Source organism: Vanellus vanellus (genome assembly GCF_965231255.1).
Source record: "Vanellus vanellus genome assembly, chromosome: 2".
Taxonomy (NCBI): Eukaryota; Metazoa; Chordata; class Aves; order Charadriiformes; family Charadriidae; genus Vanellus; species Vanellus vanellus.
The window spans coordinates 63245695-63262527 of NC_138906.1; the positions used below are offsets into that span (position 1 = coordinate 63245695).

The following is a 16833-nucleotide window of genomic DNA, read 5'->3' on the forward strand; positions in this document are numbered from 1 at the left end:
CATCAACCCCTTCCCTCCCACACTGCCAGAATTCAACCATAACTGAACACAGAGCAGAAATAAGGTTTGCTGAAAGGAGTACCCACTCGTTTTTTAACCGGAGGACTTCAAATAAAGAGAAACCAAGTCAGGTTGATTCACAGATGTCCTCAACAGATCTCCCAGGGGAGAGAAAAAAGACTTTCTGTTGTATCCTGCTGTTAGTGATAACCCTAGATAAGAGTGCTGGTCATTATCATGGTGTGAGCTTCTAGTGCAAGACAGATAGATATGAAATGAACACCGCCTGAAAGACAATTGCAACATCAAGAAATATCTCTGCTCTCCGTCTTTTACCTCTGTTCACCCTCTGGCATTCAGGACACAGCTCAGGGATAAGAAAGCCTGAGAAAGCTGCTGGAAAGACTTTCATTCTGGTCCACACCTGAAGGGGGAAAAAACATTTATGTTTCTCCAAGATAAAAAGAAAGATGTTGCATCCCTTGTAACCTTGTAAGACTTTTCCTGGGAAGGGCTAGGTAGAGCTTGCTGACTTCCCAATTGCAAGGCACAGGAGGGTTTCAGAGTAAAGGATGCGCTCTACAGGGATACAGTGGGTAAGGAGGGGGGAAAAAACCCAAACCTTTTATTTTTATTCCATCTCCCTCTGAGTTACTTTCCAGATTTGAAAACTTATTTCTCTCAGCATCTGAGGAGACCAGTGGCACTTCCATACCAGCAGCATCTCCTCCTGCTCCGTGGCCAGGCTGCCAGGTCAGCTCGTGGGAGGCAGGCTTTTGCACAGCAGCACTGGCGAGTTCCAGCTTTGTGGTCTAAAGCAGTTGGTAAATAAATGCCTGGCCTGAAGGATGTAGGAAAGCCTGATGGTGGTGGTTGTCTACAGAAAGAGGCTGTCCTGGCTCTCAAGAGCTTCTATGAAGTCCCCTCTGCAGGGCCAATGGGCAACTGTAACCGCCTGGGGGTCTCAGAGGGAATCCCAGGAACCTCCTCTCTCCCAGTGCTGTGACACCAGGCCTTCCCTCTGCGGACTTCAGAGACTTGCTGGCATTCTGTGGGGGGTTTTTTGTTTGATTTATTGCTTTGCTCAAGTGGAAAGCAGTTACAGCTGAGACCGTGGCAGAGCTGAAACAAGGACGCGGAGGCAGAACATGGTTTTGGAGATGTGGCAGAAATGTGCCTTGAGGGTTTAATTCCTTGTAGATGAGGAGAAAAAGGGCTAGTGTGGAGAACAGTCTATGGAGATGCTACATCCACACAAAGTTGCAAGCATCCATACATTAATGGTAAAAGAGCAGATATAGTCCTGTTTTGACTCTCTCTGTTATGCAGAGCACCTGCTGGGACATTTTGGTCTTACAACTAACTTTCACTGTAAACCATGGTCGTTTGCATCATGTTTGACTTTCGCTTTGAAGACACACCAAAAGCTGATCCAAATGATTGTTCTGAGGAGCAGACTTCAGCTCTGGCAAGATTTACAAGCCTGAATGGTGCATTTGAAATGCTTCTGAAAGCTGCTGAGCTCGGCACGCAGCCGTCCGTTCTCTTCCCCGGGGATGTCAGCCACGGCTGAACAGTGAAGGCACCGTGTCGCTGGGTGCAGCTACAACGGACACTTGCGCTGTTTCCTCAAGCGAAGCAACAGCGGCAAGTTGGGCTCACGTCCCGAGAAAGAGCTCTTCCAGCCTGAACCCTTGCCCGGTTCTTCTCCATTTGTTTCAAGCGGAGGGACAGGAGCAAAACCAAGGCAAGCTGTGACCTCCTTCACCGCACTGTCAGCAGTGTGCCATGGAGCTGGGAGCTGTATCGTTCAGGCTGTATCCTTCAGATATCCTCGTTAAGGCTGGGCAGTGAGCAGGGATGGAGCCCCCAGGTCCCACTGGAGCTCTCTGATGCAGCACTGCCCTGCACCTCTCAGCAGCACAGCACCACCACGCGCACCATAGCCATGATTGCACTGAACCCTGCTGGACATTTTTTTTTCCCTGTTCTCTTAATTTCTCCTTCAAAACTCTGCTCTATCTTTTCTGTCAGCTGGGTGGAAGCACTTCTGGAGGCACATCCCTGCTGCAGCAGTGTCCCGTTCCTCCCATGCTCTCCTGCTGCATGCATACATACACAACCCTCCCCAGAAATAATTTCTGTGCCTCACTTATGAAAGAAAACCCAGCAGAGGGAGCCTCATCCTTCCATGTCACTGTCCTGGAGAGATGCAAGGAGATAACTCGGCTCCGGTGGCTTTCCAGCCACCAGTGGGATATACATTTATTCTTCATGAAAAAGGTGGGGAAGCAAAAATTACCCAGACAGAGGAGGGAGAGAGAGAAGTTATGTCAAAGGATGAAAATGTTTCAGCCCAAGGGCTGGTGAAAGGAAGAGCCACAGAAAGCTGAAGACTTGCACACCTTCTGCAAGCAAAAGGAGTGTGGCCCAAATGGGTATTAAAAGGGAAGAGAAACATTTATCCCCACATTAGAAATAACACTGAAGGGATAAAGGCTTGAAACAACTTAGTGCTTAGGCTCACTTGTGCCTTGGTGACCACATCTGGGTTCCCGAGCCATTTGTTAGCCTCCCCTTGCTCCAGCTGCCCCACAGGGACGTGCTCTCCTGCCCTGGAGAGGTGACAGAGGCTCAGCCAGCTCTCCTGGGGAGGTGTCCTCCTCCCATGGGATGGGTGATGAGCACATGAGACGCTTGGATCCACCTGTTTCAGTGTGTACCTGAGTTACAGCCATCTCTTGGAGAGCATCGCCCAGGCTGTGCCACTTGTGGGGTCGGCTCCAACAGTAACAGTAAGACTAGAGAAAGCGGGCAGGGAGCCATTGGCTGGGACATCACATCCCCTCCCTCCTGGGCTTGCTCAGACAGGGAGGAACGGCCACACAGCCATACTTCAGCAATCAAAATGCTGCGAAAAAGAAACTCCTTTCTTCCCTCCCTCCTTTCCTGCCTCTCTCCCTCCCTCCTTTTCCTCGTCCCTCCCTCGAGCAGGCTGCTCACAAGACCTGAAGCTGGCGGGCATGTTTCCATCAGCATACCACCGCTGTGGCTGAGCATCCCTCAGGGCAGCGCCGTGTTGGGCACACTGGACACCGAGGTGTGCGGGGATGGTGGGAGGGGTGTGCGGGTGTGCAGACAACATTAGCAGACTGTGGGAAACTAATGGAAGATCGGTGAGGAGGTCTGTAAATACACTCAAGTGACTCGCATGCGGGGTGCTGGAAAACACATATATCACACTAATTGTTGCTTAGTCTTACGTGCTTGGCAAGTAGAACATCTGCATTTTGGTAATATAAGTCTGTGGTGGACTCGGGGCCACCTTATCGAACGTGCCTGAGATTTCTGCCCCACTGTTGAAGAAGATCAAAGCACAGTGAAAAACTGCCTGCTTGAACCCTCGAAGTACAGGTGAGAACAGCAAGTCTGGGCTCTCACTCTTTCACTCTCTCACTAACGAGGACTCTCTTGCTAATAAGGACTCTCACTCTGCAGTGCCTGTGTTCCCCACTTGCAGGCTTCTCCCCAGGTGCTGCTTTGGAGATGCCACGGTCTGTGAGGTATCAAGATTAAATTTGTTCTTTGCTTTTCATCCGTGGTTTTGTGGTTGTTCCTGCATCCTGCCTGCGTCAGCTCACACACCGATGCTATGCCAGAGAGGAGGAGGAACACAGTTTGCCTTTCAGTTCTCATGGACAAAAGACCCAAGGAAACCACTCGTCTCTCAACCCAGTTGAATACCTGAGCATTGGGGAACAAGACCTGTTAACTCCATTACTTCTTGAGTAGGAAAGGCGCTGCCTTCTGGCAGTGGTTTGCAAATCTTGCTGGCACATACACCTCTTTACCTCGCCAGGTGCTGCAGTCAAGGCTGGTGCTGCGTCAAACACGAGTGACACAACACTTTTGCAGTGTCCTGGTGGTCTGTGTTTGGCCATGGCTGTGCCCTTCCTTTCTGTCCGTCGCTGTGTTCATCCTCAGGTGCGGCACGCCCATTCACACTCGGAGGTCAACTTTTCTTCTGGAGCTCTGTGCAGGACAAGACATTTATGTCCACTGCCTCGCTCCCCAGCGACAGCCCGCGCCGCCGTGCTCAGGGCAGGACCAGGACGGGGAGCGAAGGGCTCTGTCTGTCCTTGCAAGACTCATGAAGGGAGGGGACAGGAAATAAAATGCCCCCAGCATGTCTCCAGCAGCCCTGTGTCAGAGCTGGGGAAGGGCTGCCTTGAGGTCCCTTTCCTAACGACCCACGCGAGCACGCACGGGGCTCCAGGCAGGACGTGTGGTGCTGCCATGGACCCTGCTGTAACCAGGAGGGTTTGGGTCTGCAGTGCCTGTAGGACATCTGCTGAAGCTCTGTCTGAAAGAAACAAGGTTATATTTACCTCATGCTGCTACTCCAAACGGGGGGACACTGGCCACCTTCCTGCCAGGGCTGGTGGCCAATTTGCCTTGTTCTTGGGCTCCCCTCAGACAGGGCTTCCTGCTGCCTGGCAGGGCACAGCCAGTGTCTCCTGACAGTGGTGTTTGGCCTTGTCCCCTGCCCTGTGCATGAGATGCCATCAGCCTGTGCCGCTGCCGTCAATGATGCTTGTCAGTGTCTCATCTCCTCTGGCCAGTGCCTCCCCCATAGGAAAAGCCTGGGATGGAGGCCAGTGAGCTGCAAGCAGAGGTGACCCTTTGCATCTCCAGCAGGGGACAAAGCCTGACCCCAGGAAGGCTTGTGAAGCCACCTGTGGGTCCAGGGAGCAGCGGTGGCTGCGAGGGTGCTTTGTGCTGCCGTGTCTGCACCAGCCAGTGCAGGCACCAGCAGAGCCACAGGCTGTCCGCAAATGCCGCAGGCTGCCTGCTCCTCTCTTGCTCAGGCTCGGTGAAACGCCTCCCCTGAGCAGGATGTGTGTGGTGTGTGCATCCCAGGTGTCACCCTCGGTCCCAGCTACTGCACGGGGTGGCTTGAGAACCTCTCTCCCTGCTGCACTGGGAGATGCCTGGGCATTTCACAGCTTCCCAGCACTCTTGGTGCTGCTGGGGCTTCTTGTTCCTTGCGCATGGTCAGCCTGTCATCTCTGTTTAGCAGATAAAATGTACAGAGCCAAATTCCTATATATGATTGCTCTACTTGATGCATGCCTGATAACGTGTGTTGCATATTTGCTGGGTGCTGGTCCAATAGTTGTCTGCTGCTGTTAACTTAGAAATGGGTAATGGAGATATTGCTTCAGCATGACTTTAGTCATGAAGTCAAGAGATCTTATGGACATGTATGTTTTTAACCAAATTGTGTTTGAATTCACTTTAGTTGGAGGCAACAGGGCACTGGCTGTCACTAACTCAGGAATACAGCACACTGCATCCATCCCCTGCTGCTGCGAGACACACACATTTTCTGAAGATCCCAAATGAAATCTCCTCTCACCTTTTGTGGCATGTTAGATTTCATCAAGAATTTGCATCCAGTCTGGCAACATCCATCCCAGAGTCGGGCATCAGATGTGCCCCTTCAACATGCAGAAAACTCCAGCATTGTGTGGCCTTCCTGAAGGACTGAAACCTTCCCAGATAGCCACAAACCTATCTCCTGGTCCACAAAGTCCTGCACAACCCTTGCCTTGGGCTGGGTGCTGGCTCAAGAGACAGGTACTAAAACGGGTATTTCTCTTTGGATCATGAATCACCTCCTTTTTTTTCTGAAATAGCCCACGCAGTCAACTGTCAGTAAGTTCAGCATCAGAGTTCAGGTTCAGGAATGAGTCAGGCTGGGGCTGTTCCTCCATGGCAGAGAGGACCATGGTGTCTTTGAAAAAAAAGAGAAGCGTACACACGCCCTGCCAGTCGTGGTGCTGGATTATTGAGGTGCTGCTGAGCTGCTAGGAAATGGAGAGATGGGCAGAGACCCTCCACTCTGCTCTGTTTCTTGGTATGTTGGCAGAGCTGTGCTTCACCCCTGCAGATCATGTGCAACACCCCTGGGCGATGTGCTCATTTTTTTTGGAAAGATCACATTTATCTCTAAGTACAGGTCAGCAAAAGGTTAGGGCTTTGAGGGATGATTGCCTTGCCGCAATTCATTGGTTAACAGTCTGGTTTGTTTTGTTTTTTTTTCTGCAGAAAAAGGAAAAAAAACCCAAACAAACAGCTGAAGGCACAATAGCCTTGTTCTCAAGCCCCTCCTGAACCTGTGCTGCAGGATCCTCTAGGACAGGCACACTTATCCAGGCAGCTAATGGTGGACAGATGTGATGTGAAGACCTCAGATGGTTGGGGTGCTTGAGTGCCCTTTTCTCTCAAAACTCATGTGGTTTACCTTCTCTAAACCCAAGCATGTGGAGAATTATGGAGACTGAACATCCTCGGAGAGTGCCAGGTGAAGAAAATGCGTGGGGAAAAATGTCTTGGTGATGCACACATGCATATGCATGTTGCACATATATTAATGTTAGTGGGAAGTCTGCCTGGATACTTGAGTATGGTGAGGAAAACCAGTATTTACTGAGGTAATACAGCAGACATTGCTGTTTGCTTGGTAGTACTTTCCTCTTGCACATACCTCATCCCAGTCCGACCCAGATGCTGACACCAGGGTTACACTGGCTGCACTGACTGCTGGAAAGCACACTGGACCCTCATGGACAGTCATGGCTGGCCACGAGATGAGAGTGGCTTTGGGTTGGCATGAGGCCCCAGCAGACGCCCACAACAGCAGAGGCTGTGGGAACCCAAATCACAGTACTGCTATTCTGAGGCGGGGATTTCTGTGACTTGGCTCTGTACATTTTGGCATTTCAGCCGAGTGAGTAGAAATACAGATTTACGCAGACATGCAGAAGCTGTACGTCAGAACTGGTGTAGCGCAGCAGCAGCCCACACATTACTGTTAAATTTGACATATTCCGACTAAGGATATAATTCACTATTTCCGATTTTTTTTTTTACATCTGGGCAGAATACCTAAATCACTTTTTTTTTCCCCTGTTGTGATCTTTTCTGGATCCTCTCCTGGAACAGTTAATAATTTCCATGGTGCTTCATCACAGGTATACTAAATCACTGTTTTCAAGAGGCTGAAAACAAAACAGGATTATCCTGGACACGGTACAATTACCGGGGGTTTTATGAGTTTTGTACATGCTGATGCAGCCCTATCCCTGCACAGGAGCATCTTTTGGCCAAGAGAAGTGTGGGACACAGATACACTTCATTAACCTTTCTTTTTTTTCCCTTGTAAAACTTTTGACCAGTTCTGACTGCTGGGTGTAGCTGGATGTTACCACAGCAGAAAGAGGCAGAGTCGCGCTGTTGGCTGGGAGGACTTCTCTGGAAAAGATCAAGTGAGAAGCTCCCATCCTCATCCCCAGACCGCATGCAGTGGCCTGAACAAGTGACTTGAAAGCCAGAGATTCTGCCAAGGATTTAATTAGTGTTGTCTCCATGTTGCCTTGGGAAGGAGGCTTCAGCATAATGTCATATATAGACTAGTTTCATACTCTGGGATGCTGTTTTGAAAGAAGATGCTGAAACTGTCATTCCCTGTGCTAAACTGGTGGTCCTGCAGCTCAGAACTGAGAGATACAGAAGAATCCACCACGTCCCACTGCATGCTATTTCTCGAGGGATCTAGCAACAATGTAAGCAGGCATGTCCTCATACATCCAGCTTTTTGCTGGTGTGGTTCAACAGCGCGTGTCCTTAAACATGCTCTTTGCCCTCTGCAACTGCTGCACAGGTTTGCACACTGCGGCAAGTGACAGTTGTGCAAGACAAGCCCTGCTGACGGGGATGCCACTGCAACGACCCAACTTGTCAAGGCCCTTCTGTCCAAACATGCAAAGCATAGTGGGTGGCATCAGGCAAAGACTCCATCTTTCTATCAGAGACCTGCCAGTTTGAGAAGCTGGACACTGATAAAGCAGCATGTACAGCAGTACCATTTATCTATTTATTTATTTACTATTTATGTATTTATTTATTTAACTTCTGAAAGTCTCTCCCTGAGCTGTAGAGAGATCTAACGGATGGAAAGATTCTTGAGACACACAAGTTAGGGTAGTGATTTTGATGACAGAAATGACAGATCTCCGTCATTTTCTCTCTTTTTGAACAGAACATAATAATCCATTTCCAGAAAACGTTCCTGCCGTTTGGCTGCCTGCTTCTAGGAAACAAGTGTGACCTCAAGCGAGGATAAGGTGGCTGAGGTGTTTGAGTTGAAGCAGTGCAGAACCCACACCCAGACCATCGGTGGTCTCACAGCAACCTTCTAAGCTAGAATTAATTTGAGCTGAATGCTGTAGCACTGCTGGACGCTGTGCTCCTTCCCTGTCACTACCCTACAGGAGTAAATGAGTTCCTCTAATTGGGCAAACACTATCAATGTATCATGGAGAATATATAGGAGCGCACAGGTAAGAGGATCACATTTTCTCCAGTAACACAGCTTTTACTCGCTTCACTCCTTTTTACCCTGTATTTTGCAAATAACATGAAAGAATCAAAAGAAAACAAGTATGCATTTTATGTTTAATCTTGAATGCAGGTAACAATTACTCTGGTCTCTGTTTTAAGATGACATGCTGAAGCCAGAACAAGAGAATATGTGACTATTTAATGTGCCAACATCATCCTGAATCCCCTTTAACCTGCATCATCTCAGCAAAAAGAAAAAGCAAGATCAGGATATAAACCTAAGTAGCAGATATGAGCAGGACCAATATAATGACTGGGGAGGGTACTTTTTATGTAAGCAGGTGAACAGGCACGGGGGCTGTGCAGGATGGTCCAGCCTCAGCAGCTGAGTACTTCTTGTGGTTGCAGCTCTTGGGATGACACTACAATTTGGCATTCCCCTCAGGCTGCCGGGCAGGTTGCACAGATGTGGGAAGATGCCTCCTACTCTGCTGTGCACTCAGTGCCCTCCCAGACACCGTCAGGGCAGCAGACCGCTCCCAGGCTTTTCCCTTCAGAAAGGAGAGGAGCCCTGAAACCTACAGGGATGCTCCTAGCCACCCACAGTGACACAGGGCAGGTTCTTCCAGCCATGCAGCCTCCGGATGTGGGTCTCACCTTCTCCCTTTGCACGGGAAGGCAGCAGTAGCAGCTCAAAGCAGTTGGGCTGTGAGTAGAAGTTGAGGTCAGGTCCAGCTCAGGGTTCCTGGGGTTGCTGCTGCGGTGGAGGAAGGGAGCTGCCTCCGGCAGGAAATCCTTTGAGCCGCAGAATGTGTCTCCCACCTCCCCGCTGGAGGAAGGCGCTGCAAGCGGGGCTGAAGCAGCAGCAGAGGGAAGGTGCCCTTTAGACTCTCATGAAAACTAGAGAAAGCCAAAGACTTTGTAAAGAAGGTTCTGTACATTTATGCTACCCTCCTGCCACGGGGTTACAGCCCTTGTGGGGAAGCCCTGGGTCACAGCCTTGCTCCAACAGCTGCATAACAGTCACCAAAACCTCTGAAAAGAGGTAGATATCCCCTAGCAGAGATGCTCAGCAGTGCCGTGGAAAGGCAATCCTCTTGTCAGCTTGTGCAAACGGGCTCCAGCGCCTGCCCCAAAGTGCTCACAGAAGGGCTGCAGGACAGAGCTGCGGGGCTGCAGAAATTGTTCCTGTCTCCTGTGGTTTAGCTGAGCGAGGTCCGACCTGCAGGGGAGGGAAATGGCTGGTGCTGTCCTGCCCACCACTCTTGGGCTTTGTCCTCATGTCCTGATTTGTCCTGTCATTCGTTTAGTGGCCAGCCGAGCCTAAACCTCTGACACGTGAGTTTTTGTGAATCTGCTCAAGCATCTGAGTGTTTGCCTATACAAAAAAAAAACCCAAAGCCTGGTTGCCCAAGGGTGGCAAGGCACTCGAAGGGCAGGAGCTGTACTGCTGTGCCTGACTGAGATCCTGCTGCTGGGACCCAGGCAGCAGCTGAACCTTCTCTTCTGGTCACAACTTGGAGAACGTGTGTCATGGCCCACATGAAGCAGCATTCTTATGTACTGTTACTGGCCCATTCTTGCAAAAGACTGTACCTTGCAGATTGCAAATATGAATATACATTAAAATAGTAAATCCTATCCGAAGAAGATCAATGGTTTAAAAGAGTTGTATTTTGTGTTTTGTTCTGCTCTGCTCTAGGAACTAAGGCCAAAGGTACTCAGTATGTGTGGAAACACTTTAAGGGTAGACTCTTACATGAAATTAAATTTCTAGAATAAAATATTATCTACTTTCTGCTTCTTTTTCCCAGGGGAAAAGGAAAAGAGAGGGAAAGAGAGGAGGGAAAGAAGAGGCAGCTGGAGGGATTTTCAGTTTTGTAGAACTGCCCAGGACAGAAGAAAGTGCACAAGCTGAAAGAATTAATAATGAAATAGGTCCCTTAGGTGCAAGGATTGTGCAATTACACTGCATGCAGTATCTTTATTATAAAACTTCAAATATGGTGCTATCTTGCAGGGAGAAATAGATCAGGACTAAAAGCTTCAGAATGCCATTGCATTTATCTATTGATATTTGTATATATAAAATAGATATACCTACACACACACATATATGTGCATATATATACATGTATATGTATGTATTTCTGGATATATACACACACATGCATGTATATATATGTATGTATATGTATGTAAATCTGTATGTATATGCATGGGTAACCATTCACTTATAAATCAGTCATTCACAGTTACCAAGTTGGAACAGTAATTTGGAGGTCAACCCCAGTCATATGCTCAACAGCAGTGACCATATGGGCACATCAGCTGCTTAAAGTGTTCAAAAAGTTCCCTCATGAGTGTCGTCTGGGTTTTAGGCATCTCCAGGGCCTCCGGCCACTCAAACCAGCCAGTGCTGTTTGCTTTAGATACCCCCTCAGTTACAGGATGCTTTTGTATCTCTCTCTATCTTGTTTCCGGGATCTGCAGAACAACCAGCCCCTCGGCCAGCGGGTCAGGGCTCTGCTGAGAGCAGCCACTGCCCTGGCCTGTGGCTCACCAGCCAGCGGGTCCACAGAAAACTTTGACATATGACTCACTGTTGTGGTTTGGCCTCAGCTGGCAATAGGCCCCCTCGCTCAACCCCCACAGCTGTGGGGGAGAATCGGAAGAAAAAGGCAAAACTCGTGGGTTGAGATAAAGGCAGTTTAACAGAACAGCAAAGGAAAGAGAAAAACAACAACACCAGCGATAAAGGAATGTACAAACGCGATTACGGTGTACCACCGCTCACCGACCGGACCTGGGCAGCCCCAGCCCGCTCCAAGCTGCCACTTCCAGCCCCCTGCCCTGGCCAGTTTCCCCCTATAGCCCGGGCATGGCTCACATGGTATGGAATACTTGTGTCCCCCCCAGATCCTTAAATTAACCCCATGCCTGCTGGAACCAGGACACTCACACAGTATTTTTTCCACTCTTCAGCCTTTTTTTCTCAGTAACTATTTCTCCACTCATCCCTAGGGCACTCGTTCATTCCCATAAGGGTTTTTTCTTGACACCCAGTGTAATTTCTAGACTACAGCTTCCAAACTCTTTCAGCCTAGGAGCTGCAGGCCCTGGTAGCACATGGGGAGTTAGGATCATCCCTAGATATTCCTCCATGTTGATTTTGACAAAACACATGCATAGTATTTATTTCTTTGTTGCTTATCTAATTATTCACTCACTAAGCTCTTTCTGAGCTGGAAACCTCATTCAGATCTGTCAACTGGGAGCCAGGCCCTGGTGTGATACCTTAAACTTAGGCGCCATTTCCATCCAAAGAGTGGGTTTTGGCTCCTGCTGTGAGCTCCGTCCCTGCCTACGAAGCCAACCCACCCTGCTGCGATGAGGGAAGGAGCGGCCAAGTGTTCCGAGTTCAGAAACATAAACGGGTCCTTTCAGCACTGAATCTAAGGTGGTGGAATAAATGTTTCTACAGCACCTCTCCATGCTGCTCAGATAGCACAGGAGTCTGCTGGTAATTTTGGCCTCCCTTTCACAAAGCAGGCAGGGTAGGACATGACAAGGGAAAGGGAAGAAAATGCTAAAGAAGATACTAAAATGTAAGAACAACAAAGGCAACCATGATAAAAGCAAGCTCAAACAGCTGCTTCCGCTTTTCCTGTCCTAAAAGGTTGTCCAAACAGTGAATCCCTGTGGATGTCCTGCTGGGAGGATTTCTCAAATTCAGGTCACCTGTTCAGGATGACAGTTTTTGACTTGTAGCTCTACAAGACAGCGCCAACAAAAGATGACTGTGAGGACGTTGCATACAGAGAGGAGTGCTTGTCCAGGCTCCGACCATCAGAAACCCTGTAGTCTTTGGAGATCAACAGAAAACGTGTGTATTTTCTGAAAGCTTCGCAGAGATGCTTCTTGAACTTCTCACCCACAAAGGCGTAGATGACAGGGTTGAGGCAGCAGTGGATGAAGGAGAGCGCCTCAGCCAGCTCCATGGCTAAATCTAGCCTTTGGCTTGTCTGGCAGTCGTCAATGATGTACATGTTCCTCAGAGAGTCCAGAAAAAGCACAATGTTGACAGGGGTCCAGAAAAGGAAGAACACAATGACAACAATAAAAACCAGTTTCATTGCTTTGTACTTGTTCTGAGTGTGGCACTTCTGCAGGTTTTTCAAGATGCTGTGGTAGCAGAAAATGAGAACACCAACAGGGATCAGCCACCCCAGCACATTGACCTGAAAATTACTCAAAGTCTTCCAGCCATTGTTGCTGTCAGGATAGCGAGGGATGCACTTAGTCTGGTTATTGTCATTTGTTTCCTGGAAAAAAAATAAGTCTGGTGCCGATGCTAAAATGGCAATTGCCCAAAGGACCAGGCTGGTGATAACCCCATGGGCAGTTGTCCGAACCTGTAGAGCGTAGACAGACCGGACAATGGCCAAGTACCTGTCGACACTCATGATGGTTATGAAGAAGGCGCTGCTGTAGAAACCAATGAAGTAAGCTGAGCTGATGATTTTACACATCACATTTCCAAAAGTCCATTGGCTCTTGATGGAGTACTGAACCAAGAAGGGAAGGGAGACAACAAAGAGGAGGTCAGAGATGGCAAGGTTCAGCAGATACACGTCAGTCATGGCCCTGACTTGCTTGAAGACTAGGACCCAAACGACCAAAACATTTCCCACAAGACCAGTCATGAACAGTAGGGAGTACAGCACTGGAAAAAAGGTAGATGCAAATGCTGGCATATTTTCAAGATCACAGATGATGTCCAGTTCTGGGTAGGAGGCGTATTCATAGGCTGCAGAGGAGTTAGATGTTGCTGACGTGTAACCCACCTGTTCAAGGACAATGAAGTTCATAAGGCCCAAATCCCAAATTACCCTCTTAGTAAATATACTAGGCACAAGTCAGCTCACACCAAGCTGCATGAGGGCAAAAGAGCTGTGCCGCAGCTGTGTTGGAGGATGCGAATGAGGAATGAGCATGAATGACCAGTCCTCCCCTGCAAGATCCAGGATGGGGTTCTTGCACCAGAAGGGCAGAGAAGATCAAGGAAAATGCAGCTGTGGTGGTAAAACAGAGGTTACCAGTATCCCCACACCGGCTCCCTGTGGGGTGCCCAGCCCCATGCCTGCAGTCCAGATGGATGCAGTTGGGTACTGGGTCCAGAGCCAGGGAGCATGCTCAAACCAGCAACCAAATGGGTATGGCCATGGGGCTGAGAGCCCCTGACAAAGGTTTCGGGGTACTATTCCACGTTTCCTTCAGAAAGGAGAAAGGGAGCAGTGCTTAGGGAAGAAATGACATGTAAACATTCACCTCCTAAAAGCTGGCTTTCTAGTTAGCTGAGTGCCAGAAATACCCCTCGTGGGACAAGTTACTTTTGCAGAGCATTCCCATACCCATTCCCATTCCCAAACCAAGCAGGTTTTCAGTTGAAAAGGCACCAGCATGTACAGGTCATGTACAGGCACGTTGGGTGCTGCACATTGCTTGCTCTCTCTACCCCAGGTAAGATCAGCGGTGGCACCTCTGGCCCGAGGGGCAACTTCTCAAAGAGCAGACGGGGGTTTCTGCCCCTTCTTTCTCCCTCCCCAGCAGGAACTTTGCCCTCTTGGCCTGTGCCAGCACAAACCACTGCTGCCAGCAGCTCATGCTCACCAAGACTTTACTCTGCTAACATGGATGGCTGGATTTCCTTTCAACACCAGTGGCTCTGCTCTCCTAGCACCTCTCATGATGCACCAGCAGCAGCGACATTCCCCTTCCCTTCTCCCAGGCCCCTCGCAGCCCCCCAGCACCAACCACCGCATGCCTGGGCAGCACCTGTGACAGCAAAAAGCTGAAGAAGATGGGTGGCAACACATCCCCCGGTCTCATCAGCCAAAGACAATTTCACTCACTGTTTTTTTCAGAGAACAACAATCACACTGATTTCCTCAAACTTTCACTGTCCCTACCAGTACTATATGTCCCCTTATGCAAAACTGATGTGCTCAGACATGCTGCTGGCCTCCACTTGCAGGGCAGTGGCCCAGCAGGGAATGACTCACCGACAGGTCCTCAGAGCCCCCTCTGCTCAGCAGGTACGTCAAGTTCCCCTCCATAATCCAACACTGTGTCTGAAAGAGTGAAAAAAAACCCAAACCTTTATATCACAGGTTTTTAAGAAGCGGGTATACCTTCACACATATATGCCAGCAGTATTTACCTTAGCTTATGTTGCAATGACAAGTCACAGGCAAGGTCCTCACCGTAGCAGTGCAGTCACAGAATGCCTTTTCCTCTTTGTGATATGTGTTACATTAAAGATGCACAAAACCCCAAGACAACAAGTTCACCTCTTTAGTTCACACTTCAAGCAAAGGAAATGTGTCAGGTTTATCGTCTAAATGATCTACGTCTTTTCACTTTGAGCATTGATACGAACGTCAGTGGAAGAGATGTGCAATTTTCCCCGTGCGTCTGCAAAGTGCCCCTGTCCCTCACCTGCAGCTCTTGGGAGAGGGGAAGCAGTGCTGTCTCTCCTCTGCTCTTTTTGGTGACAATGTCTGTAGAGGATGGCCCAATGCTGCCAATAGCCAAAGACGGCAAAGGGCACCATGTTTGCTTTGACATTTTTCCTTGGAAGGCACCTTCCCCCTGCAGCCACACACAGAGACAGAAATACCCAAGGGAACTGATCATAGAATCACAGAATCATTTAGGTTGGAAAAGACCTTTCACAGAATTACAGAATGGTCAGGGTTGGAAGGGACCTCTGGAGATCATCTAGTCCAAACCCCCCTGCCAGAGCAGGGTCACCTACAGCAGGTTGCACAGGACGGTGTCCAGGCAGGTTTTGAATGTCTCCAGAGTGGGAGACTTCATAACCTCTCTGGGCAGCATGTTCCAGTGGTCTGCCACCCTCAAAGAAGTTCCTCCTCATGTTTAGATGGAACTTCCTATGTTCAAGTTTGTGCCTGTTACCTCTTGTCCTATCACTGGGCATCACTGAAAAATGACTTCCTATTTACCTGGCACCCTTCGTTTAAGTATTTATAAGTATTGATAAGATCCCCCCTCAGTCTTCTTTTCTCTCGACCAAAAAGACACAAGTGCCTCAGCCTTTCCTCATAAGAAAGATGCTCCACTCCCCTAATCATCTTTGTAGCCCTTTGCTGGACCCTCTCCAGCAGTTCCCTGTCCTTCTTGAACTGGGGAGCCCAGAACTGGACACAATACTCCAGATGTGGCCTCAGCAGGGCAGAGTAGAGGGGGAAGATAACTTCCCTTGACCTGCTGGCCACGCTCTTCTCAATGAACCCCAGGATGCCATTGGCCTTCTTGGACACCAGGGCACATTGCTGGCTCATGGTCATCCTGTTGTCCACCAGGACTCCCAGGTCCCTTTCCACAAAGCTGTACTCCAGCAGGTCAGCCCCTAACCTGTACTGATGCATGGGGTTATTCCTCCCCAGATGCAGTACCCTGCACTTGCCCTTGTTGAACTTCGTGAGGTTTTTCTCCGCCCAATTCTCCAGCCTGTCCAGGTCATGCTGAATGACAACACAGCCTTCTAGTGTGTCAGCTACCCATCTCAGTTTTGTGTCATCAGCAAACTTGCTGATGGTCCACTCTATCCCTTCATCTAGGTCATTGATGAATATATTGAACAGGACTGGACCCAGTACTGACCCCTGGAGAACACCACTTATTGCAAACCTTTGAGACCATCAAGTCCAATGTAAACCTAACACTGCCAAGCCCATATCAATCTTCCTTCCCAGAACATGCACCTGTGGGACACTCTCGGAGACTAACACTGAAGTAAAGCCCTGAACACCACTGGATTTCCACTGACTCTGCCAAGTACCTGCTGGGGTCTCATTCTGACCCAGCACAACTTTCATCCCACAGCTGTCTCTGACCTCCCCCTCAACACATGGTATATGTGAAAGAGCAGCACTACTGAGCAACTGAGGCATGAGGAATTTGAGATAAGGATAGCAACTGGGTGAGGCAAAACGTTGACTAAACTTCGCTTGAGAGCAGCAAGCATAATAATGGTGGGGAACAGGGAATTTTTGTTGTTGTAATTGTGTTGAAGGGATGTGGAATGGAATGTGTGTAAATTGTTCACTTTTGTCACTGTCATGATGATGTGATTTTGACTTTGGTGTGGGGAATTCTTTTGTTGATGTGAAGTTTGTGAAGATTGTAGATTGTGTGATGAGTGTGTATTTTAGTGATAATTCTTAAACATGTGATTCACAGAGGTGAAGGATGGAATGTATTGGGTTTACGTGGCAAGGTTTTGGTAGTGGGGCAGTTGCAGGGATGAATTCTATGAGAAGATGCCAGAAGCTGTCCCCACGACACATAAAGTAAGTTCCAGGCAGCTCCAGAATGAACTCGCTGCTGGCCAAAGCTGAG

General features: G+C 49.0%; 1 protein-coding gene and 1 long non-coding RNA gene across 2 annotated transcripts; one reads left to right on the forward strand and one right to left on the reverse strand.

Annotated features, from left to right (window-relative positions):
- The first annotated feature begins 3504 nt into the window (after positions 1 to 3504).
- LOC309668553 lies at positions 3505 to 6139 on the forward strand. The gene is made up of 3 exons (XR_014268853.1): positions 3505 to 3563; positions 5303 to 5640; positions 6112 to 6139. It is a non-coding gene; the product is annotated as an uncharacterized lncRNA (long non-coding RNA).
- A 6040-nt stretch (positions 6140 to 12179) lies between these two features.
- LOC309668548 (C-C chemokine receptor type 8-like) lies at positions 12180 to 14525 on the reverse strand (the record flags this gene model as incomplete). The annotated part of the gene is made up of 2 exons (XM_082478996.1): positions 12180 to 13253; positions 14472 to 14525. 2 exons carry the CDS (start codon positions 14523 to 14525, stop codon positions 12180 to 12182), a joined length of 1128 nt encoding a protein of 375 aa, XP_082335122.1.
- Positions 14526 to 16833: the final 2308 nt, after the last annotated feature.